This window comes from Tachysurus fulvidraco, chromosome 13 (assembly GCF_022655615.1).
Source record: "Tachysurus fulvidraco isolate hzauxx_2018 chromosome 13, HZAU_PFXX_2.0, whole genome shotgun sequence".
Lineage (NCBI taxonomy): Eukaryota > Metazoa > Chordata > Actinopteri > Siluriformes > Bagridae > Tachysurus > Tachysurus fulvidraco.
In genome coordinates, this window is record NC_062530.1 from 24,112,340 (window position 1) to 24,136,186 (window position 23,847).

At 42.9% G+C, this 23,847-nt stretch overlaps 1 protein-coding gene across 4 annotated transcripts in view; it reads right to left on the bottom strand.

The window, feature by feature from the left end:
* LOC113652551 (tyrosine-protein kinase CSK) overlaps positions 1-23,847 on the bottom strand; it is a 52,204-nt gene that overhangs the window by 19,851 nt on the left and 8,506 nt on the right. For 2 of the 4 annotated variants that reach the window (XM_047822393.1, XM_027161665.2), the window contains 12 exons: positions 20,510-20,589; positions 18,587-18,700; positions 18,209-18,321; positions 13,443-13,662; positions 12,440-12,533; positions 12,063-12,128; positions 11,865-11,964; positions 11,452-11,542; positions 11,127-11,200; positions 10,820-11,015; positions 10,355-10,441; positions 8,660-10,009 (listed from right to left, as the gene is read on the bottom strand). In XM_047822393.1, coding sequence (XP_047678349.1) covers positions 9,827-10,009; positions 10,355-10,441; positions 10,820-11,015; positions 11,127-11,200; positions 11,452-11,542; positions 11,865-11,964; positions 12,063-12,128; positions 12,440-12,533; positions 13,443-13,662; positions 18,209-18,321; positions 18,587-18,700; positions 20,510-20,524 — 1,353 coding nt within the window. In that variant the 5' untranslated portion in view covers positions 20,525-20,589 and the 3' untranslated portion in view covers positions 8,660-9,826. Of the gene's footprint in view, positions 1-8,659; positions 10,010-10,354; positions 10,442-10,819; positions 11,016-11,126; positions 11,201-11,451; positions 11,543-11,864; positions 11,965-12,062; positions 12,129-12,439; positions 12,534-13,442; positions 13,663-18,208; positions 18,322-18,586; positions 18,701-20,509; positions 20,590-21,831; positions 22,067-23,847 lie in introns of those variants that run through there. The other 2 variants (XM_047822394.1, XR_007144692.1) reach the window with 2 other exon arrangements.

Here is a 23,847-nt window from a genome sequence, read left to right on the forward strand (position 1 = left end):
GAGAGATGAACTATAACATGGGATGAGATGAGATGAGATGAGAGATAGGTGAGATGAGATACAGTATAAGATAAGAGATGAGATATAAAATGGGATGAGATGTGAGATGAGAGATAGATGAGATGAGAGATGAGATAAGATGGAATGAGATGAGATGAGAGATAGATTAAGAGACATAAGATGAGAGATGATGGAAGGAGATAGATGAGAGAAGAGATAGAGGAGATGAGATATGAGATACAGATGAGATGAGATGAGATGAGAGATTACTATTAATAATCCCATGTAGGGGAACTTCAGCTTGACACAGCAGTGCAAGTAAGAAGAGTAACATCGCAGAAAATAAAGAAAGTAGTGTAAAATAATAGATATACAACAAATAGAAATAATAATATAATAGAAACAATAAAAAATGCAATTCTTTCCTGAACATATATAGCACAAAAAAAGTCTGCTAAGATGCAGCGTGTTCACTTTTAACCTTTGCTCATGCTACATAACAGGATTATTCTGAGTCCCTCAAGATTTGGGATTTTGAGGATTTTTTTTCCCTCTTCTAAAGTGGAATATGTGTGTTTGTGTATGAAATGTAATGCCTCAAAATCTTCCTTTTACACAGTTGTCTAGTGTGCTGGAAAGACTAAGAAATTCAGTTTAGGGCTCGGGGGAGGTTTGAGATGATTGCTAGGATTATAATGTGGCTCTTTAAATACCAGAGAAAAAAAGGAAAGATCTCCTATAAACATTTTTTACTTGACTTCAGCGTATCTACGAGACCTGTGTGACATGTGTGATTAGCAGACAGGCTGTGACGTCAATATGGAGGAATAGTCTATCGGCTGAAGGACTCGGAGGATGTACATCTGTATATATATATTCGTCGCCCAGATGGATGACGAGCTCTTGTCTGCAAGGTCAAGTGCCTTGTAAACACATATGGATGTGAAATTGGAGCAGGCATGCAGAGAGTTCCTCTACACATCACGCCAGGCAGGAGGCAGGGTAGTGCGTAATACATTACGCAAGCACACAACATAGTAAAAGGGTTTTTGAATTAAGGTTTGGAGAGCCCCTTTATCTAAAGACAAGAGGGACATTAGCGAAGCACTTCACATGAGCACGGACAGTCCGTAACAGCGTCATGTAATACAATAACTATCGAGTGAAGAAAACATGAGGGGCAAAGAACAGAAGCATCTGTTAATATCAAGCTTAATAAGGAGTGGATCTAACACGATTGCTATTCAGAGAAAGAGGATGTGCAAGACAGATGGAAGGACATGGAGGAAGATGAAAGAGAGAGAGAGAGAGAGAGAGAGAGAGAGAGAGAGAGAGAGAGAGAGAGAGAGAGAGAGAATAACCCCAGGCGTAATTACTGCCACATCACCCACTCAACCCTTAATGAGACTCAAGGCCAGCGGGGAAAACTGGCCCAGCACTCAAGCAGAAAATAGACACAAAACTACACGATTAGACCAAATAACTGGCCTCATCCTGCCCAGAATCACTGGGCGGTTAAACACAAACACAGCCAACATGAGAGTTAAAATAATCACACCCGAATCTCTCTCTCTCTCTCTCTCTCTCTCTCTCTCTCGCTCTCTTACACACACACTCTCTCTCTCTCTCTCTCTCACACACACACACACACACACACACACACACACACATACACCCACCCGCTGAGTGGAATTCTCAACTGCACTCCTTATTTTCTTCCTCACTCTCACAGTGTATTATATTGCATCAGGAAACTGTTAACATATAATAAAACAATACTGACGACGTGACCGGTTCCTGTTCTCCTATGCGGTGACGCTCAGGGATGACGCCCATGTCGGAAATGCAATTTCAGCCGCCTGCGAGAGCACGTGGTAATTGTGAAGGCATCAGCTGAAATCCTGGCTTATTTTTAGGGCCTCTTATTGAAGTGTGAGCTCTGTGTGCGTGCGTGTGTGTGTGTGTGTGTGTGTGTGTGTGTGTGTGTGTGTGTGTGTGTGGAGTGAGAGGGAAGAGGCATGTCTGTCTGCTGAGGAGATGAGAAGGGTGGGATGTGAGTGTGAGTGTGACAGACAGAGATGTGAGCGACATGCCGAGTCCACCTGAGGCAGCAGCACCACTTCACAATGACGCCGTCAGTTCCTCAGCACTTCCTGGATTTTGTGGATTGAATGACAAAGATTTAGCTTTGCAGTGTTCAATTTTAGCTTACATGCCTCAGAAAGGGGTCACTAAAGGGTTCTTTTTTTTCTGTTCGCTTTTTAAGGATTCAGTAAAGTAACTCTTAGGCTTCTAAGCAGCATGATGTCTAAAATAATGAAAGATTATAAAAACGAAAGATTTATTATTCATGTGAGGTAATAAGATGCAATGCGGAGATCTACTTCATGTGCGAGTGCAAGTTTTGTTTAGAATGTTCACAGAGTCTGTGTACTGGATGTTAGCCGTATATATAAATACTTTATTGTTAGAAGATTTGATTTTATTGCTTTTTTTTCCCCGACACCAAATTGCATCAAACGAGTACCAAGACAAAGTCATTTAGTTTGCCAGAAAAAGTGTGACGCACCTTCCTCAATCTCGTTAGAATGAGCTCCTTAATATCACCCTGTTTTGAGCTGATACTTCTGTCAAAGCTGACATTATAGAAGACCTTCTGTCCAATCAGAATTAAGAACTCAGCAGCACTGCGGTATGATTTCAGCTCATCCTGCGACACAAGAGGAATTCCTCCGAAGCGCTCGAAGCCTGCGTGTGTTCGTTCGAGTACAGTTCCTTTTTTTGGCATCCTAAAAAACATACATACCAGTGTGTAGTAAAAATGTGTGCCTTCAGTTTTTGACTCATGCTTCACACACACACACACACACACACACACACACACACACACACACACACACACACACACACACACACACACACACACACACACACTTAGATGTTCTAGCAGCTCAAAGCTGATTAAAAGCTGCTGCTCAAGTTTTTGAAGATTTAGCTGGCTGTCAGGATTAGACAGTTTCACAGACAGTTTAATGTAAACCCACTTAAAAAAAGAAACCTGAACTTTTTTTTTTAACCCCCCACATGGTGCTAAAATCGATACCAGATCTTTTGACGCTCATAACGAGATGATGCTAAAAATAAAACCCCATCAGGCAGAAGAACTGCTGTCTGCGTCCAAGCTGTTCATTCCACTTAAAACCTTCACGGCAGCTTTCAGAAGCCGGGATTAAACGACAGGGTGCTTCCATCTCACCGTCCAGCCAATCAAGGCGTTAGGTCTGCTTTACACCGCTCCCTCGGCTTCCTGGTGACAAGCAGCTGTTGCTTTAATCTTCACAGCTGTGTAAGATTACGCCGAGAGAGTGGGTCTGGCTCGTACTCAATCCTTCATCCAGTGTCTCCTGTGATAGCTGAGTCACTAAAATAACTATGACGTCTGGAAGAAATCCGGCGGGTTTGGTAAAGAAGTGGAAGAAACTTGCTGACTGGCTCAGGCTCAGCTGCATTCGCTGAAATCTTGGAAGCTTTAAAATGATCTAGGTCAGGAGTTATTCATTTGGAGGTCAAAGTGGTGGTTAATTTCTAATACTAATGATTCACTTTTAAGGTTGTGAAGACTAACAGGATCATCGGGATTAACTTCAGCTTGGAAACAAGAGCAATTGTGAACCCTGGAGCTTAGAGATATGAGCATCAGCCTAATTCCTTAATTCGTTATATTTTTAATTCCTTCCTGTCGAAGCCATAAAATTGACCATAAAAACAGCAGGTCAACGCAACCTCTGTGGTCTCCAAGTGGTATCATCCACAGCAACTCATGTATCTTTAGACTGTGGGATCAACCTCCAAGTGAGCAATTAGGATGTAGTGAGAGAGACTTTATTTATATAAATCTAAACAGAAATAGCATATAGTGCAGTTTACACAGTAGATGCAAATATTCGACCCAAAATGGTTTGACACTCTGATTTGCCTTTGTTTTGTCCTTTATTCCAAGAGTTACAATATTTTCAAATGCTTCAAATGGTTTGAATGATGATTAGGGTTCTGTGTATTTGCTGCTGTCAAGATGTTATGCAACTACTTTCTAATGACCCCTGGCTTCTCTCATACTGTACCTGTCTTCTCATTAATCTGAGAGCATGAGGTAATATCTCACACATGTCTCACTTCAACTTGAGTACTATTGAACCAGAAGATCTTGAAATGTGCCCTAGCATCGGAGTCAACGGGACTGGACCTTCAATCGGGAAAGGTGATCCTTCTGTACTACATGTTTAATGTGTGTGAGGTTTTAATATGAGTAGTATGCATAGTGTGTGATCTAATGTTTTGTCCACTGAAGCGTGAGTCCATGCTAAGCAGAGCAGCAGAGGACACAACTCAGGAACATTGGAATGGACATCAGGGTTGCCACAAGACATAGCAGTCTGGATCTGTGCACATGAACCAGACAGCGAGCTCCAGCGAGGAGGAAAAAAACAGACAACTCATCTAGGTCAAAAAAAACAACAAGTGTAGACCCAAGGATACATCGTCTGATCCGATGGTCACCTTTGTGAGGACACATGAAGCACTTTTTCACTGATTGTCATCAAGCTGAAGTCTCGTCAGGCCTCGATGACTAACCCCGACCAGGGTACAAGCCTCTCGGCTGAGCTGCCTCCCTTACGTAACCGTATCTTTGTTAGTGGCGCTCCTGGCTAATCACCGTCCTCGTGAGCACGAGCCAAACACAACCGAGGACAGATCCCTGAAAGCCAAATTCCAGAGAGGGAGAGAAAAAAGTTTAAAAGAAGAGCACTAATTACGACAAATAAGCTTTAAGGATCAGGGGGGCGGATCCTTCGAGTCAAATATGCTCCTGTTGTGTCGAGTCGAGCTCGTCTTATCAACGATGACTCATGCGTTTAGTGTCAATCCTCTGCAAAGCCGAGGCAGCTAAAAGATCATGCGACAAGGGGGAGGAAAAAAGGCAGATACGGTGATTTGTACACCATAAACAACAAATATACACAACGCACTAAAAGCTGTGCCTGAAACCTTATGCTGGTCATATAATATTTAACCTTTCACATAAGTGGGAATTGTGTGTCACACCTAAATGAGAGGTTAGAATCATCACATGCTGATTTAAAACGTCTGATTCAATCATCAGTTCAGAGTCACATCGGAGAAAACGGTACGCGTCGCCACGTCCTGTCATTTACACACTCTTCCTCTTAGTGTTAACATACTCACATTGTCCGTTACCCAAAATCTGCTTCTTTAGCTTTCATGAGCGTCTCTCTTTTTTAGAGACGGTCATGCTAACAGCATTTTTCTTCAACGATGTGAACTTGTTCAGTGTCTCAAATAAGCAGAGATCACACAACGCTATCTAAAGCTTTACACAAAAGAACGCCGCAGTGCTAAAAACAGTTGTCGCTCCATCGCGTCCTTCTTCAGCACACAGTGTCGTGTCAGTGGACCAGCGTCAGACTCGGGTAGGAGGTGTGACTCCCAGTTCTGAGGCAAGACATCGTGTTAGAATTTATTCAGATGATAATATGGAAGGAATAAAACATGACTGGGTGATGTGATGATGCGCAACATGAAGCTGAGCCACAATAACCAACATGAAGATGATTATTTTCCCACAGCAGAGTTTTATTCTGTTTTTATTCCACAGCAACATCATTTAGCCTTTCAAGTTACATCCAGTATAACGTCGTGGAACATCCTGTTTAATTAATGACATTATAGCAGCTACAAATTAATGCTCTCTATTGTCTCTCTCTCTCGAGGTGATTGTTGTGGTCAAAATATGTTTGATATTTGTGTGGAGATTTTTGTGCTTTTTTTGCTAAAAACTTCTAAATGAGTGAAAATGCAATAACTCCTCGCAGTGAAGACACGTATGTAATGACATTCTATGAGAGCTGTACTCGATGTTCATGAATTGAAGCTGAAAGCTCCTCTGAATATTGCACCGTTTTCTTGACTTCGATTTCAAAACCCGCTAAATAAATTGTTTACATAGTTAAGAAAATGTAACTCGGATATTTTATAAAAGTTCATTCATTTATTCATTCATTCATTTTCTACCGCTTATCCGAACTACCTCAGGCGTCATCGGGCATCGAGGCAGGATACACCCTGTACGGAGTGCCAACCCATCGCAGGGCACACACGCACACACACTCTCACACACTCACACACTCCGGACAATTTTCCAGAGATGCCAATCAACCTACCATGCATGTCTTTGGACCGGGGGAGGAAACCGGAGTACCTGGAGGAAACCCCCGAGGCACGGGGAGAACATGCAAACTCCACACACACAAGGCGGAGGTGGGTATCGAACCCCAACCATGGAGCAAATGTGCTAACCACTAAGCCACCGTGCCAACCCCTCCGCCGCCAAATTTAAAAAAGTTGCGACAAACAAATGATGTCTCAGAGATTAATTCTGTCTTTTCCACGGATTTCCATTTTCCAAAGAAGCAAACTTCAGACATCAAGTCATTCACATGTCATGGTTGATGTACTACACTGGAGATGAGGAGAAACAAGGCTGTAAATATCTAGGGGTCCAGAAAGGCAGTTGGATCAAAAAAGCTCCAGTTCTGTCACATTGGACTTGATGCAGTGGACAGACTAAACAAACAAACCAACTTCCTAGACTTTAGTAAACTGCAGAGGAAATTCTGAGCGAGTCCATTTCTATTCCTGACACTTTCGCAGACCTGAGGTTTCTGAGACCCCCAGCTCAGCTGATCTGATGTTTGTCACCACATCACACTTTCATCACACCTCACATGAGAAAATCAAGTATGAGCGCTTGTTCGGCGTGAGCTCCCAGAAATAACTCCTCGCCAGACAAAACACAACGTTTCTGCACCTGTCAGCTGCAAAGCGTCCTGGTGCGAGAGTGCGTCTGTGTTAGAGCGCTGTGTGGGTGTTTGTGAGGAAACCGAATCCCCAATAAACTTATTCCCATGAAAGTACTTCATGTCAGAACAGAGGCATGGATCCTGCAGGGCTGGAGTATAGACTAATATTATGAAAGATCTTTTGATTGACAGTACAGTGGCCTAGTTTGGGTCGCACTGAATTTGGGTCACAGATAATAACAAGCTGGAAGTCTTAAAGAATTCGACTGTCATATATTAAATTCATTAAACAACATCAGGCTAATGATTAACCTTTATTATTAATCAGTGTCAAAAATTTCAATCAGTAGGATTACATATTTTTCTTTGAGAAAAATCTGATTCAGGACACAGACTGTCTGTATTAATAAAAAAAGGATAGGAGGTGTGACCTAGTCACTTTAAAGGAGGTGTGGCCTCTGTGTCTTATAGTCAAATTGATGGAGGCATGGCCCCTGTCTTACAGTCACTCTGAAGGAGGTGTGGCTTGTGTGTCTTACAGTTCAATTAAAGGAGGCGTGGCCTCTGTGTCTTACTCTGAAGGAGGCGCAGACTCTATGTCTTACGGTCACTCTGAAGGAGGCGTGGCCTCTGTGTATTACAGTCACTCTGAAGGAGGCGTGGCCTCTGTGTATTACAGTCACTCTGAAGGAGGCGTGGCCTCTGAGTATTACAGTCACTCTGAAGGAGGCGTGGCCTCTGTGTCTTACAGTTCAATTAAAGGAGGCGTGTCTTCTGTGTCTTACGGTCACTCTGAAGGAGGCGTGGCCTCTGTGTATTACAGTCACTCTGAAGGAGGCGTGGCCTCTGAGTATTACAGTCACTCTGAAGGAGGCGTGGCCTGTATGAGTGTTCCACTGCCTGACCTATATACTGGTCAATCACTGTGAAGGAGGTGGAGCCTCTACTTCTTTAAAACAATACAAAAATTTCAAAAATACTTATCACATAAGATTCTAAACTATATCATTGGAAATAATGGACTGCTCTAAACTCATTTTTCAATCACTACTTCCTTTATCACATACTGAAAGCATCTCAGCAGTACAAACACACAGCGTTTTATATCCATTTGATGAAAGGGAACTTACCAACTTGTCAATGGCCTGCAGTTTCCTCCGATCTCCTCTTTTTTTCTCTCTCACACACAAACACACAATTTACTTCACTTATTTCTAAACCACATCCCTGCTCCATGGTGAGGTCACCTCTAACAATGTCCAGATCGGGAAATGATTAAAAGTCAGAGATTTTAAACCTAGAGATAAACATTGTCACATGCTGCTCTTTAACACACACTGGTGGAATATCGCTAGCAGTCGTACATTTACTCTACACTGATTCTTGCTGACAGATCAAGCTCCTGACTTTTGAAAAGATTTTAGCTAAAATGTTTTTATCCTGTTATTGTAGCCTGCGTATAATTCCTTGTCTTGTGCTGGTATCCATGACTGTCTTCTTCCATACATAGCAATTCGTCAAGTCTTGTTTTTCTGAGCTTGACAGTTTGTCAAATACATTGGAATAGCAACATTAATAACAGCTAGAGGGGGCGGGGCTTAATGAAGGGTCATTTAGTTCCATAGGCTAAACACCATTTTCGATCAATACTAACAAAACACACAAACCAGTGCCATTAACCAAGGCCAGGAGTGTCATAAGGTCAATTTCCGAGTTTATCTCCTCCACTTTGGCCAGCATGCGCGCGCGCACACACACACACACACACACACAGACTCAGGTCTGATGGAATGATTTATTCGTAATCATGGCAGCATAATCAAACAATGAACATTGAAAGCACTGAAAGATTAACCCCAGGCCTCTCTCTCTTTCACTCGTTCGCTCACTCGCCAAATCGCCGTCAGTATACAAAGAGTATTCTTTGCCTTTTGTCAGGTGTTCTTCTTTAAAGTCCTTTAAATACATTTTAATATAAAACAAGCACAAAGAGTTCTGCCATTTTCAGGCCACCCCCGCATCCCGAGGGTTTATGGGTAAACTGCTTGGTGTGTACTGTTTTGGCCGGCGCAGTTTGAACTCTACTGGGAAATGCATGTGTGAATGTGTGTGTGTGTGTGTGTACACAATTACGTGTTTGTGAATTTGTGCATCGCTCCAGCTTTTTGCAATTGTCCCAGGTCAGATGTTGTTTGACGTGGAGAGACAGGAAATAAACACAGCAGACAAATCAACAAAAATGACGATCGCTTAAAAAAAGTCTGATAAAAAAAAGGAATAAAAACAAAAACAAGTCAGTGTGGCAGAGGAGGGGGACGTGAGAGGCATCAGTTCTGCCATCTGGAGGCACTCAGGCACAGAACGAACGCCTCACACACTCACACGTGAACACACACATACACCATGGAGGAGGCGCATGCGGATAGAGCCTGTGCCACGAGATACAGGAGGAGGAAGAGAGAGATGGGAGATCTGGAGAATGTGAGAGAGAGAGAGGAGAGAGAGAAGAGAGAGAGAAATGCATCCGACAAAACAATGGAGAAAAGGCCAGCCTTCCACATGTTAATGCCATAGAGAGAGAGAGAGAGAGAGAGAGAGAGAGAGAGAGTATTGGGCAAATACTTTTAGGCAAAAGAATATCAGCATGGTATAATATAAAAAAACACAAAGAAGGCAGGGCACCATTAGGACACTAGGTGCTTAATCACACACACACACACACACACACACACACACACACACACACCCCTAATACACTTTCACTCCCCACAGAAACAAAGCAAGTGTGTCCAGATCAAAAGTTCAAAAAAATAATAAAATTCTCAAAAACGAATGAAAGGACAAGCCGGAGCCTGAAACGCTGCTTGATGAGGAAGGAGCCTGCTGTGTCTCTACCCTCCTCCCCACCTCCTCCTGGGTAAAAAGCCTGGGTGTGGCACCCCTTCTCTTCACAGGTAGAGTTCTTTAGCTCTGATGTGCTGCAGCTTCTCGCGCAGCATACGGAACGAAGGCCGTATCACCGGGTCTAGGGTCCAGCACTGCTTCATGAGGTCGTACACCACTGTGGGGCAGCCGTCCGGAGCGTCCATCTTATAGCCCTTCTCCACCCGTGGCACCACCTCCTTCAGAGGCTAAACACACACACACAACGTGCTCTAATCATCAAGTTACACAAGACAAACACATTGAAGACAACTATTATTTCTCTATCTGACCAATCAGCAGCCACATTTTCAGGATCATGTGACTATTTTGAATAGTCACTAGTTATTTGTAGGACTGGCTGCTCATTTCTGGTTGAGGAAATCATTCAGGCTACAGGAAATGAGTGTGTGTCATATCCTTTACTTTGTCATGTTCAAGAAACTTGTGGGTTTATAAAGTGTTCACTGCCCTCTAGTGGCCAATCCGATCCTACACATTTCAGAACAAATCATCTCTAAAGCTCAGTTAAAGAACACCATAAAGTCACTTACAATTCTGGGGTAAGGCACACGGCCGAAGGAGTAAATCTCCCACAGAAGGACACCGTAACTCCACACGTCAGACTTGGTGGAAAACCTCTGTGAAAAGAAAGCAAAATAATAAAATCTATGTAAGGAGAGCAGGAAAGAAGATCATACTGAACTGATTTAAAATTTATCGACGTTCGAGTCTCTGGGCTGTTTTTAAAAGCCCTTACGTCACTGAATCTCACTCACACTGCCGGACACTCGCTACTCTCACAGCTGATAAATGAAGACCAATCACTTCTCCTGGAAATAACACAATCACTAGAACAAGTGCATCTGATGAGTTCCCATTAGCAGTTCCCCTTTATCTGAATCTCTCTCACCATTTCTATTACTGTGAATGCACAAATGTGCGTATTCAGAAGTATCCTATTAAACTCTATGATGTCTTTCCTACTTTATTGTTGTTGTTGTGTGTTTGGATATAACCTTCTCTCGAAGTGCCTCGGGCGACGTCCATTTAACGGGCAGCTTGGCCGTGTCCTGAGTGGATGACGCTTCCTTGGTCAGACCGAAGTCGCTCACTTTGGCGATGTTGTCATCGGATACCAGAACGTTCCGCGCCGCCAGGTCCCTGTGCACAAAGTTATTGGCCTCGAGGTACTCCATTGCCTCACACACATCACTGAGAGAGAGAAAGAGGGAGAGAGAGAGAGATAGAGAGAGGGAAAATTTGATAGTTGCTCTTTAAGGTCCAACAAAAATAACTTCCTTTTCTGCATGCAGCAAAACGTACAGTGAGAATTTGAGTAGGCAGTCAACCCCAAGCACAGTGCGACCTCGTGAGCGCAGGTAGTCCACCAAACTGCCCTGTTACAGAGAGAGAGAGAGAGAGAGAGAGAGAGAGAGAGAGAGAGAGAGAGATTATTAATCTCTCAATTAATTATCCTAGTTATTACGGTCACTATTTGTGGACATGTCTTTTTACATCCAGCCATGACATGTCTACTTCATACATAGTCCAGACAGAAATGTCCAGTTAAAGCACTGATGATTATTAATCCCCAGGTAAAAGCACGTCAGAGACAGACGGTGAGTGTGACGCAGCACTCAGTGCTCACCTTGGCCATGTACTCGGTGACGATAAAAAGGCTGCCCCTTTCCTCCACGATCACTCCCAGCAGCTGCACCAGGTTAGGATGCCTCATTTGCCTACACACACATGCACGCACACATTTTAAAGATTTTGTACTGAATCTTTAAAATTGTTAAAACATTGAGTTTAATTTTCTTTGTTTCTGTATTACATTTGTTGTTCAACCTTTTTTTATTCTTAACTGAAGCATTACTGTTTTGTACCATGTGACAGAAGTGTAGTGGAGAATCAATTGGCTCACAGCACAGCTACATCACCGCTAGTCACAGCTACATCAGAGCTATATCACAGCTACATCATGTCACAGCTACGTCACAGCCAAGTCACAACAGGAGAAATGATCAGGCCGAGCTGTGAGCTGGAGAAGACGACACTTACGTCATGACTGAAGCCTCGGCGATGAAGGCCTGCGCCGTGGCGTCGTGTTTGATGCACTTCACCGCCACCTTGGTCCCTCTGTAGTCTCCCACCATTACGTCTAAGGAGAAAAAACCACACACACACACACACACGTTACAATGTAAAAATACAGTTTGTACACATTATGATGAGAAAACACAAGATGAGGAGCCACACCTCCAAACTCTCCTTTGCCGATGGTCTGAATGAGTTTCAGGTCCTTTCTTTTGAGAGCCCAGCCACCTGTCGAGACATTTACAACACGCCTATTAAAGCTCAACCTCTGACCTCTCTTATGCATTATCACACATTTGGAGAGCCTAATAAAGTGAAAACTGAACTGATCTAATGTCAGAACCCGGAGCCAAGGCTACGTCACCATGGCGACCAAAACATAACTTTTTAAAACATTTATTGTTAAAACCATCTAGATTGTTTGTCTCATTTTAATAACGCCTAGAACAATAACAACTCAAGCTGTCGTCATGGCGATGCAGTGACCACATCCCTCATTCCAGTGACTGCTATTGTATTGTGTGTGTGTGTTCACTTACTCCTGGAGAACTCATCCTGTGCTGCGACTGTTCCCTCCATGAGCTTTGGCTTGATCAATCGAGTACACAGACCATCAGGGTCTTTGGTGTAATGCTGAGCACATACAAGCAAAAACACACAGAAACAAACGCAACGGTAAGGATATTTTGTATAAACAGACTTATTTCCCTAACAAACAAGGCTGCAGACAGAGAGACATAGAGAGAGAGAGAGAGAGAGAGAGCACACGCACGTGCGAGAGAGAGAGAGAGAGGGCAACATCTCAGGTTTCGCTTTGTTACACCTAATTCGACCCCGAGAGGAAAACTGCAGGACATTTTCCTGTGAGACATTTTTTTGTGACTCTGCCAGCAGATGTCAGTAGAGGAAAAGTGCTGTGTGACAAACATACAGGCTTCCACATGCCAACAACATTCCAGCTTCACAACCTCAGGCAATAATGACAAGAATATTAACATGAGTGTGTAACATGAGCGTAGACATCATTGTTCGTCAATGAACAACTAGCAAGAAATAAATGTTTCTCACACACACACACACACACACACACACAGCTGCTTGGGCTGAACTATGATGGTGATTAGAGTGTGAGAGAGTGAGTCATATGCAGCCTGATGCAACAGGCATCCGAGAGGGTGGGGGCACGGAACGACAAAAAGCAAAAACAAAAGTGGAATGCATGGAATCCTGGAGCAAGCTGAAATACATAAAGGGCAAATAAAACACACAAACACAAACACACACACACACACACACACAGACTAGACTGGGTGACAGAAAATAAAAGCTAATAAAAGACCTGGCTTCAGTGCACAAAACATGGCTTATTAACCGTTTCAGTTTGTTCTGTTAGCACGCACGCACGCCCATATTTCTCACTCACACACACACACACACACACACACACACACACACACACACACACACACACACACACCCCAAAATGTTGCTCATGCTAGTTTGTTTCTACACTGCATTTAAATGTGTTCTCAGGTCCCTCACCTCCACCAGCTGCATGAGATTCTCGAAGTACTCCTCCTCATCGATGGACAGCTTGCCGTTGTGGTAGATGATGCGGTAATGCTCCACCTTCCCCTCACAGCTCACACATAGCGTGTAGTCGCCGGGGTAGTTGGTGCTCTCGCGCACCAGGAAGAGCCCCGTCTCTGGAGGGTAGAGCAACCGCTCGGCCTGGTCCCGCGTTATCTTACCGTGGAACCATCTGTGAGGTGAAGGGGAACATGGAGAAAAAACATTAACAAATTTCAGCCAAACAGCCACAAATATTTCGTCTCAATAGAAATAAATAGAAATGTAACATTCGATTCAATACCAATCGGCTTCTGATAAAAGGTCTGTTTATACTGAGAGAGAAAGAGAGAGAGAAACTTTCAATTAATAAAAAAGGAAGAAAAAGGGCCGAGTCTCATGTTTGTGAAAGTCACTGAGGATGAAGCAGTCTTTAGCAGTCGAGTTTCAGGTTTGTCTGAAAGCTGATGCCACAAAACACCAGCGGGTGCTGTAATAGTTTACTGTAATCATTCCTTAATCTAATACATGCAAACACACACACACGAGACATCAATGGAAATACTGTTTGCAATGAAGCCTAGAATAAAAGCTCCTGTTCCCGATTCCCTGGAGTCTTACACAACATATTTGTGTTCCCCATTTATATACTGTTCTGATTCTAATGAGAGAGAGAGAGAGACAGAGTGAAAGAGAGAGAGAGACAGCGTGAGAGGGACAGTGAGAGAAAGAAAGAGCGCGAGAGACAGAGCACGAGAGACAGAGCAAGAAAGAGAGGCAGCGCGAGAGAGAGAGACAGCGTGAGAGAGAGAGACAGCACGCACGAGAGAGAGAGACAGCACGCGCGAGAGAGACAGCACGCGCGAGAGAGACAGCGAGAGAGAGAGACAGCGCGAGAGAGAGACAGCGCGAGAGAGAGAGACAGCGCGAGAGAGAGAGACAGTGCGAGAGAGAGAGAGACAGCGCGAGAGAGACAGCGTGAGAGAGACAGCGTGAGAGAGACAGCGTGAGAGAGACAGCGTGAGAGAGAGAGACAGCATGAGAGAGAGAAACAGAGTGAGAGGTAAGAAAGGAAAAAATATATATATAGTCTGCAACCCCTAGATGGCTCAGAGAGAATCCAGCCACAGGGGTTGTAATTATATGTGGATTATTATATACTGGATCCCTGTGCCCATCCCAAGCCCGGACAAACAGAGAGGGTTGCATCAGGAAGAGCATCCGGTGTAAAACGTGGCAAATTTAAACATGCGAATCGTCACTGGGAAATTCACACCAGATTGGTCAAAGCCTGGGGTAACCACGACCGCCACGGCACTGTTGTCCTTCAGGGTGACGGAGGTTATTGTACTAATGTTGGTCGAGGAAGAAGAGGAGGGAGAAGAGCTCCTAGATGTTGAGGTTCTCTTTATGAGTGACGAGGATGGACAGAATTAATAACGAGCACATCAGGGGGACGGCTTGAGATGAGATTGAGCTCGATTGAGATGGTTTGGACATGTACAGAGGAGGGAGATGGTTATATTGGTAGAAGGATGTTGGAGATGGAGCTGCCAGGTAAGAGGTCAAGAGGAAGGACAAAGAGGAGAGATATGGACGTGTTAAATGAGGACATGAAGGTAATCGGTGCGAGAGTAAAGGATGCTGAGGATAGAGTTAGGTGGAAACAGATGATTCGCTGTAGTGACCCCTAACTGGAAAAGCCCAAAGTGGAAGAAGATATTAGAGAGACAGACAGATAGAGAAACAGAGATGTGTAGAGAGAAAGGGAGAGACAGAAATAAAGAACAACAGAGAGAGAGAGAGAGAGTTTAATAAAAGAATCTGACTGCACTGTAATTATAGTGTGTAACAGTGTGAAAGCGGTGTCACCACACACGACATACACCACATTTCTCCACCACTCTCCCTTTCACACACACCTCTAATCAAGCTGAAAATGGAGCACAGCTGAGCTCGGAGCACTCTCACACTGCAGAGGGGGTGAGCAGAGTGTCACAAATCACACGTTTAGTTACTGGGTTAATCTGGGAAGAGCGTTGCCATAACGACAACATTTTAGATCCAGAAAATCGCTAGCACAGTTCGCTGACGTGCTAGCAAAAAACACGGCACTGAAATGGACAGATGGACGTCATACCACCACAACATTCTGCATGGATGCTGTTAATATTAGTGTGGACGGATTAAAACGATTTCACAATCGGTGGCAATTTTTATACCTTTTACAAACGGTCACAAGCTCATTTCCTGTCCGTGTATTGAACGTGACACTATACTAGTGTTGAGTCGACTTCTGTCAGAAATACTCCATCAATCGATCTCCGTATGCGCACGATGTATAATCTTCACTCAGCAGGGTTGCCAGGTCTCAGCAAAACGCACCACTAATCTACAACAAAAACACCACCACGGACCTCGGATAGTCTGCTAACATCACTCGTTCATCTTTAGCGACAGAATGTATGTAAATACTGTTCGAAAGCCTTGGGGTGAAAAACGTTTCAGCAGCTCAGATAAACAGCGAGAAGCTGGAAGTCACAGGACGGAATTCTCGGAAGGATGTCGATGTGACAGATGAAGCAATGTGAGGCTTCACGTGGAGACAAACAGGATCAGCAGCATCGGATTAGACCTTCAGAATGAAGTGCTTCCAGCTACGGTGTTGTTCAGTGTAAGGTAATTAAGGTCTTGAGATTTACTGTGTGTGTACGTGTGTGTGTGCACGTGTCCTGTGGGAGTTGCTCGGACACTAAATGCTCAGAGGGAAGCTGCTTACTGCAGGCTCGAGTTGATTAGATCAGTGCGGCTGCATTCTTTAAATGCATCTCTGAGCCAGTGGCCTCTCAAATACACAACACAGTTACACACAAACTTCCACTAGATACGTGTCTACATGCACGCGCACACACAAACACTATTATTTTCACATCATACTTTGGATTTATTTGTCGGCCATCGCGCTGATAGAGAAGTATTTACATAACAACATGAATTACATCACCGTAGGAAAACGTACTGTAATGTGTACAACACAACACAGAGAACTTTAGAAGGTTCTCGAACTGCTTCATTAGAATGTTAGAAATAGGAATATGATACTTTAGCTTAAAGGCATTAAAATCCCTTATGCTGCTACAGGTGTAATATATCTGCTCCTAAATCCTAAGATTTCTATCATATAAAGATCAATATGAAGGAACCCTGGAGTAGTGACGAAGACTTTTTCTTCATGAGGGCACTGTGGATGGCATGAGACAGCAGATCGGACAGCTGTGATTCCAGCTGTGACGCCTTATTGTCGCTCTCCTCCTCTTCATACTGTCAACATAGTGTTTGAATACATATATATATATATACACCCATCTTTTTGACGCAGCCAAGCCATTGCTTAAGCTTATTCAAATCTGGCCCATGCCAGAGAGAGAGAGAGGGAGAATCAAGGGAAAAGTGGGAATAAAATAGATCAGCGCATGTTGTCTACTCATGAGCTCATTAATGATGAGAACTGGAGTTCCCTGAATAGATGACCTCGATGAATTGGAAAACGGAGATGAACGAAAGCACTGTGAAAAGCTGGAACTGATGAGAGTCATGTGCAACAAATCATTACCTGTACTGATGATCTATTGTAAGAGACACTATCAGCACAGAGAGAGAGAGAGAGAGAGAGAGAGAGAGAGAGAGAGAGGTAGGGGGTGGGGGGGAAGAGAGCAACAGAGGGTGAAAGAGAGAGAGAGACAGTCAACCATCAAAAAAAACCAAAAACTCATATTTCTGAAAAGAGCCAGATCTCAGAGAAATCACCACCGATTCATAATCGGAAACCATCCTATTAAAGAACCCAAAAAACACACATTTAGGCCTAACAATCACTAACACAGGAAACTTCTGCATGGCTGTAAATGAACTTGGAGATAAAACAAAACTGGCTTTCTATGCTATCAAAAAAACAAACAAACAACAATTCCAATTAGAATCTGATTCATCAACATTTAAATCAGTAATTGACCCCATTGCACTAAATGGCATTGAGGTGTGGGGTCACGAACACAAACAGACTGACCAAATCTCAAACAAAACTCGAAACCTATCTGACCTGAGGCTGAGGACCCCGAGTAAATACAGACTGACTGAACACGAGCTGATACACACAGAGGACAGACTCTGTACACACTGTGACCTCAATCCTTAACCCAATGCAACCAATATACGGAAATAGGCCAACATTACTTCCAGACAGTAGGAGACATCAGCCCTGGGGTTCAGAGCTCTCTAGTTTCTTAATGTTTATTAATCTTTACGTCATTACTATTGTTACCTGCTTTAGCAACACTGTAAGCACTACAGTCATGCTAATAAAGCTCAGTAGATTTAATTTAACTGAGAGAGAGAGAGAGAGAGAGAGAGAGAGGGAGAGAGAGACAGAGTTAGAGGGGGAGACAGAGAGAGAGAGAGTGAGGGGGAGACAGAGAGAGAGAGAGTGAGGGGGAGACAGAGAGAGAGAGAGTGAGGGGGAGACAGAGAGAGAGAGAGTGAGGGGGAGACAGAGAGAGAGAGAGTGAGGGGGAGACAGAGAGAGAGAGAGTGAGGGGGAGACAGAGAGAGAGAGAGTGAGGGGGAGACAGAGAGAGAGAGAGTGAGGGGGAGACAGAGAGAGAGAGTGAGAGGGAGAGAGAGAGAGACACAGAGAGAAAGAGACAGAGAGACACACAGAGAGACAGAGAGAGCGCTCTTACGGCATCAGGCTCAGTTTCCCTCCTGATTTCACTCCTTCTCGTTTCTGCACGTAGTTGGCTGGAATTGTTCCCTCCTTCCCCACTGTGCTCTTTGCCATGTACCAGTTAGGGTCCTGTAGAAAACAAAGGAAATAATATTATTAAACCTCCCTTTTCCAAATAAACATCATAATAAAGAGAATCCTTAAAAAACAGCAGTTCAGCCTATGAAATGATGAGGCAAACCCCATACATTAATACAAGCTACAACATGTTTGTGTTGTGACTGAAGGACAATCTACACCTAGTGTTATAATCTCTACTTAAGAACACATTACAGAGTCGAACACTTTCTGTACTTCCCTCTTCAGTAAACGAGGATCCCTTGCCGATTCCTACCTTTGTGACTCCGATGATGCTGAGGACGTCTCCTTTAGAGAAGGGCAGATCCTGCTCTGTGGTGCCCTGAAAGTTATACTTAGCCACACACTCCGTACCCGGCGGCCATGGTGTCTGAACAGGAGGAAGAGGAGGTGGAGGGAAAAGAGACAGACTTACACATGTGCATCACATTCACTCTCATGAAGAATATAGTACAACGTATGTGTTAGAACACTGTACATGAATTTTGTACTTGTAAACACATTTGTATAATATATTGTACATGCATGAAGATTATAGTATTCTGTGTCTTATACATTGTATATAAATGTTAGAAGTTACATACAAATGTGCTACAAATTTCATATATATAGCGCGATACAAATAGAGCGAGAGAGAGAGAGAGAGTGAGAGTGTGTGATAGAGAGAGAGAGAGAGCAAGAGTGTGTGATCGAGAGAGAGAGCGAGTGTGTGTGATAGAGAGAGAGCGAGAGCGAGAGTGTGTGATAGAGAGAGAGCATGTGATAGAGAGAGCGAGAGTGTGTGATAGAGAGAGCCAGAGTGTGTAATAGAGAGGGAGCATGTGATAGAGAGAGCGAGAGTGTGTGATAGAGAGATAGAGTGTGTGTGATAGAGAGAGAGTGAGGGAGAATGTGTAAGAGAGAGAGAGAGAGAGAGAGAGAGAGAGCGCGAGAGTGTGTAAGAGAGAGAGAGAGCGAGAGTGTGTAAGAGAGAGAGAGTGTGTGTGATAGAGAGAGAGAGTGTGATAGAGAGAGAGAGTGTGTAATAGAGAGAGAGAGTGTGTAATAGAGAGAGTGAGCGAGTGTGTAATAGAGAGAGTGAGCGAGAGTGTGTAATAGAGAGAGTGAGCGAAAGTGTGTAATAGAGAGAGAGAGAGAATGTGTAATAGAGAGAGAGAGCGAGTGTGTGTAATAGAGAGAGAGCGTGTGTGTGTAATAGAGAGAGAGAGCGAGAGTGTGTGATAGAGAGAGAGAGTGTGATAGAGAGAGAGAGTGTAATAGAGAGAGAGAGAGTGTAATAGAGAGAGAGAGAGTGTAATAGAGAGAGAGAGTGTGTGTGTAAGAGAGAGAGCGTGTGAGAGAAACAGAGAGGTAAACATTGTACATGCAGGTTATGTGAGATATGTTGTGTAGGTACATTAACAATAAATATGTGAATGATGAGGAAGGTGAAAGTTATTACTGTGTAAAATCTGTTGGATCATTTGTAAGTAACATGTTTTATATGTGCGTTATAAACACTAAATAAGTACAAATAAGATATTGTATGAGAAGGATTGCTAAGTAAATAAATGTGTTGTAAAGAGGATATGTATAACAAATTATAACTAAGTAAGACGTTGGATGTGCGTTATTCATGATCTATACGCATGTTATAAATGTGTGTTAGAAACACAATGTTCATGTACACGCAGGTCAAAAACATGTATTATGTTGAATGTGTGTGTTATGGATAAGTAAAATGTTAAATGTGTGTTATAAAATCAGTACTAATGTATGCAACTATATAACTATATATGCTTTATAAACATGTTATAAACATAAAACTGTCATGTTTCATACGTATATGTCGAGGATGTGAATTTCGACTGCACACACGTTGCTCTCGCTTTAAAAAGAATTTCATTGTGATCGAGAACTAAACGAGTAAAGAGTCTGGGGTAAAAGGAACCATCTACACGCATGACCGAAGAAAAAAAGTCAAACAAAAGTAAAGAGCAACCGAATTTCAAATAATAGAAACCAAAAATGATCTTATTTCCTGAAAACGTGTTGAACCGCTTCAGCAAACTGAAATGCAACAGATGAACCGGATGAGTCGTGGTGCACATTCCTCTTTCACTACTGAAGGATGTGTGCAGGACTCATGCATCACTGATCAGGAGTGTGTGTGTGTGTGTGTGTGTGTGTGTGTGTGTACCTGTAGCCCAGACATTGTGTGTGTCGGGGGGGTCGAAGTCTCCACAAGCAGGTGTCACAGAGTAACAGGTAGCATCAGAGCTGAGAACACACACACGGAAACATGGACATTGTCAATACATTTTTATAAACCTGATGTAAGTTTCACTTCATGCTGGTTTTTAAATGTGAGCTGAAACAGAAGTTAATTAACTGCACGTGTCTGTTACACTCCGCTGCAGCGCCTCAGCCGAGAGCCCACACACCTGAACGGCCTTCGTCCTCATCAAACGCTTACAAAACCCTGACTGTGTGTCTTTCAGTGCTATAATACGAGGAGTGCGAGATACAATTTTAACACTGAAGCTCTATAAATAATCTTTCTTTATCCAGGATTCCAGGAAACTTCACTATGAATGATATGATATCGTTACGGTCATGTCCTTATAACACTCTTGTCTGAAATATCGTCCTATTACACCTTGTCTTTTAAAATAATAATAATAATAATAATAATAAGAAGAAGAAGAAGAAGAAAGTGAAGCTGCTAATTTATTTCCTCATCTTTTTAATTAGTGTTTTTTTTTATTTCAGATTTTTTTATTAAAATAAAAAAAGTCAAAACCCGTATAACGTTATTTCTTTAATGCAGCATTTTCAGTGTTTTATGTGATATTTATTTATATAATTGTAACTACTCTTAATATTAACCACTAAATATTATTTTCTTGCATACATCAAATTCTGAACCATCAGAGAGCATGAAACAATTCAGACTCAAAACGCTCTCTTTCTTTACAGCTTTTATTGAAGAACTAAGTTTCTAATGACATCACAGTGATTAGGAGAAGTCGCCTACTGCCTACATTACTGGGATTACTGGTTTTTCTTCTGTTTTTGAGCTCTGAAAGTTCAAATGATGGTTAAATGTGAGCAGAAACTTCGACTGGGTGTAACGAGTTGAGCTAAGGGGACCAGAACCAGTTGGATTCGGAGCGATGCTTTAAAACCCAGTAACAGAAGTGAATCTCAGCAACGATCATAACTAGGTCCTTACTGATTATAACAGTTATTGGTGAAAACGTTATACATCAGAGGACACTGGATCCGTTCATACTCAGAACATGAACAGATGATATTGCTCATAAACTGTACAATACACAACAAATACAACGACGTAAACATTCAGCACTGAAAATGTGAGATATTTTGTAATAATCTGAACAGTTCACAACTTAAAAGCTTGAACTTCTCGTCCCCAAAAAAAAACTTTTCAGATTTTGCAAAATATCTCGTGACACAATTAAACATAGATAACATTATTAATCGCTCCGCTGTACTCACAGTGTTGCCCGGATATCGAATATAATACGATATTAATCATCAGCACAAAGTTGTGGTGTGTTTAGGCCCCGATGCTACGCTGCATCATGGGAACACAAGTCCCTCTCTGGCTTCCTGCCACGAACAGGAAGTGAAAGTCAGAATGGCCGTGAATGCTGACACACAGTTTCCATCGCCCATATCGTTCAGTGGGTTTGAGTATGATCGGGGTAGATATGGCACTTAACACACTACGCTCCACCTACATCTTACCTGTAACCAAGGAGACCACAGAGAAAAAATAAATAAAACAAGAGGATAAAGGGTCACTTGGGGGGATTTGGTAAAGTCCAGAATGCTCAGCTATAGGATGAGTGAAGCAACATGGGGGGAAAAAAATGAGAAAAAAAGAAAAAAACAGCTGAGCTAGTGTGTGTGTGTGTGTGTGTGTGTATGTATACGTTCTCCTGATACACATGCAGAAACAGGAAGTGTTCTAATTGTGGCCTGCTGCAAACAGAAGCCAAAAATAGAGCAGAGACCTCAAATTGTGTGTGTGTTTAAAACCAATCAATAACTGGAATGGCACAGATAACCGTATGATGGCACCAAGTGAAAACCCTCAAACTTCCTCCTTGGCATTTAATTCGTTCTTAATGACGATTATTCTGAACACTTTGTTCTAACAGGAAGCTCAGAATCAGGAAAGACTTCATGACTGGTCATTAACCTGCAGACGTATTAATACACACCTCTGCTGTTGTTAGTAATCACAGGCACGTGTTTAATAATTCAACGCTAAACACAAACAAGCCATATGAACAAGCTCAAAGCTCAAAATCAATAACATAAGCAATCCTTTGAGTTACAGCCACAAAACAGGCTTCTTATAACTTTAATCAAAGTTGTCAGAGATTCGATCGTCCACTGTTTTTGTTTTTTAAAGATGATATGCTTCAGAAAATATGACATCATTTCTAGTAAGAGAACACAGCTATACAGACAGACAGACAGAAAGAGAGAGAGACAGAGACCGACAGATAGACAGAGAGAGAGAGAGAGAGAGAGGAGACAGAGAGACCGACAGATAGACAGAGAGAGAGACAGAGAGAGAAACAGCAAGACAGAGAGATAGATAGACAGAGATATCTCTGATAGACAGAGACAGACAGAGAATCGCTGTACTAAACACATACATATATAAAGCATGCTAGCTTGTCAGTAAGAATTATTAATACTACTTTTATCAATCAGCCTAATCTAATTAGGCTTATTGATCAGCCATCACATTTGAAACCACTTCAGGGGCATTTGTTAGCCATGCCATCTAGACCTGCATGCTCCTCTGAACTCCGTAAGTGTGTCAGGTGCAGGCTCAGTGAGCAGTTAGCCTCATGCACACAGTTTGCATTGTGCGGTTTACAGCATGTGACACGGAGCTGTGCTGAAAATATGCAAATGTGACCTTAATGATTATGCAAATCTACATGGGCGCGGTCGAGAAGAATCCCAGTTCTCTCTTAGAGCCGAGCCCGAGGGAACCAAATATAGACGTGGAGTTCAAACAAACGCGTGTGTGTGTGAAAAAGAGAGAGAGAGAGAGAGAGAGAGAGAGAGAGAGAGAGAGGAACAGAGAGAGAGAGGAACAGAGAGAGAGAGGAACAGAGAGAGAGAGGAACAGAAAGAGAGAGAGCGAGCGAGCGAGAGAGAGAAACAGAGAGAGAGAGAGAGAGAGAGAGAGAGAGAGAGGGAGAGAGAGAGAGAAGACAGACAAAGAGAAACAAAGAGAGAGAGTGGGAGAGAGACGAACAGAGAGAGAGAGACGGACAGAGAGACACAGACAGACACACTCTCTGTGTCTCTGTGAGTTCTGAAAAAGTATCATGGGAATCCAGAGAAATGTCCTAAATCTGGAGCTGTGCAGGTTTCCTCTACAGACTGATCTTCAGAAGAGATTCTGTGTCAGACTCGATACACCACAACACTACACTGTGCCTTAAACACAGAGCAGGACACCTTTACAGTTTAGTAGAGAAA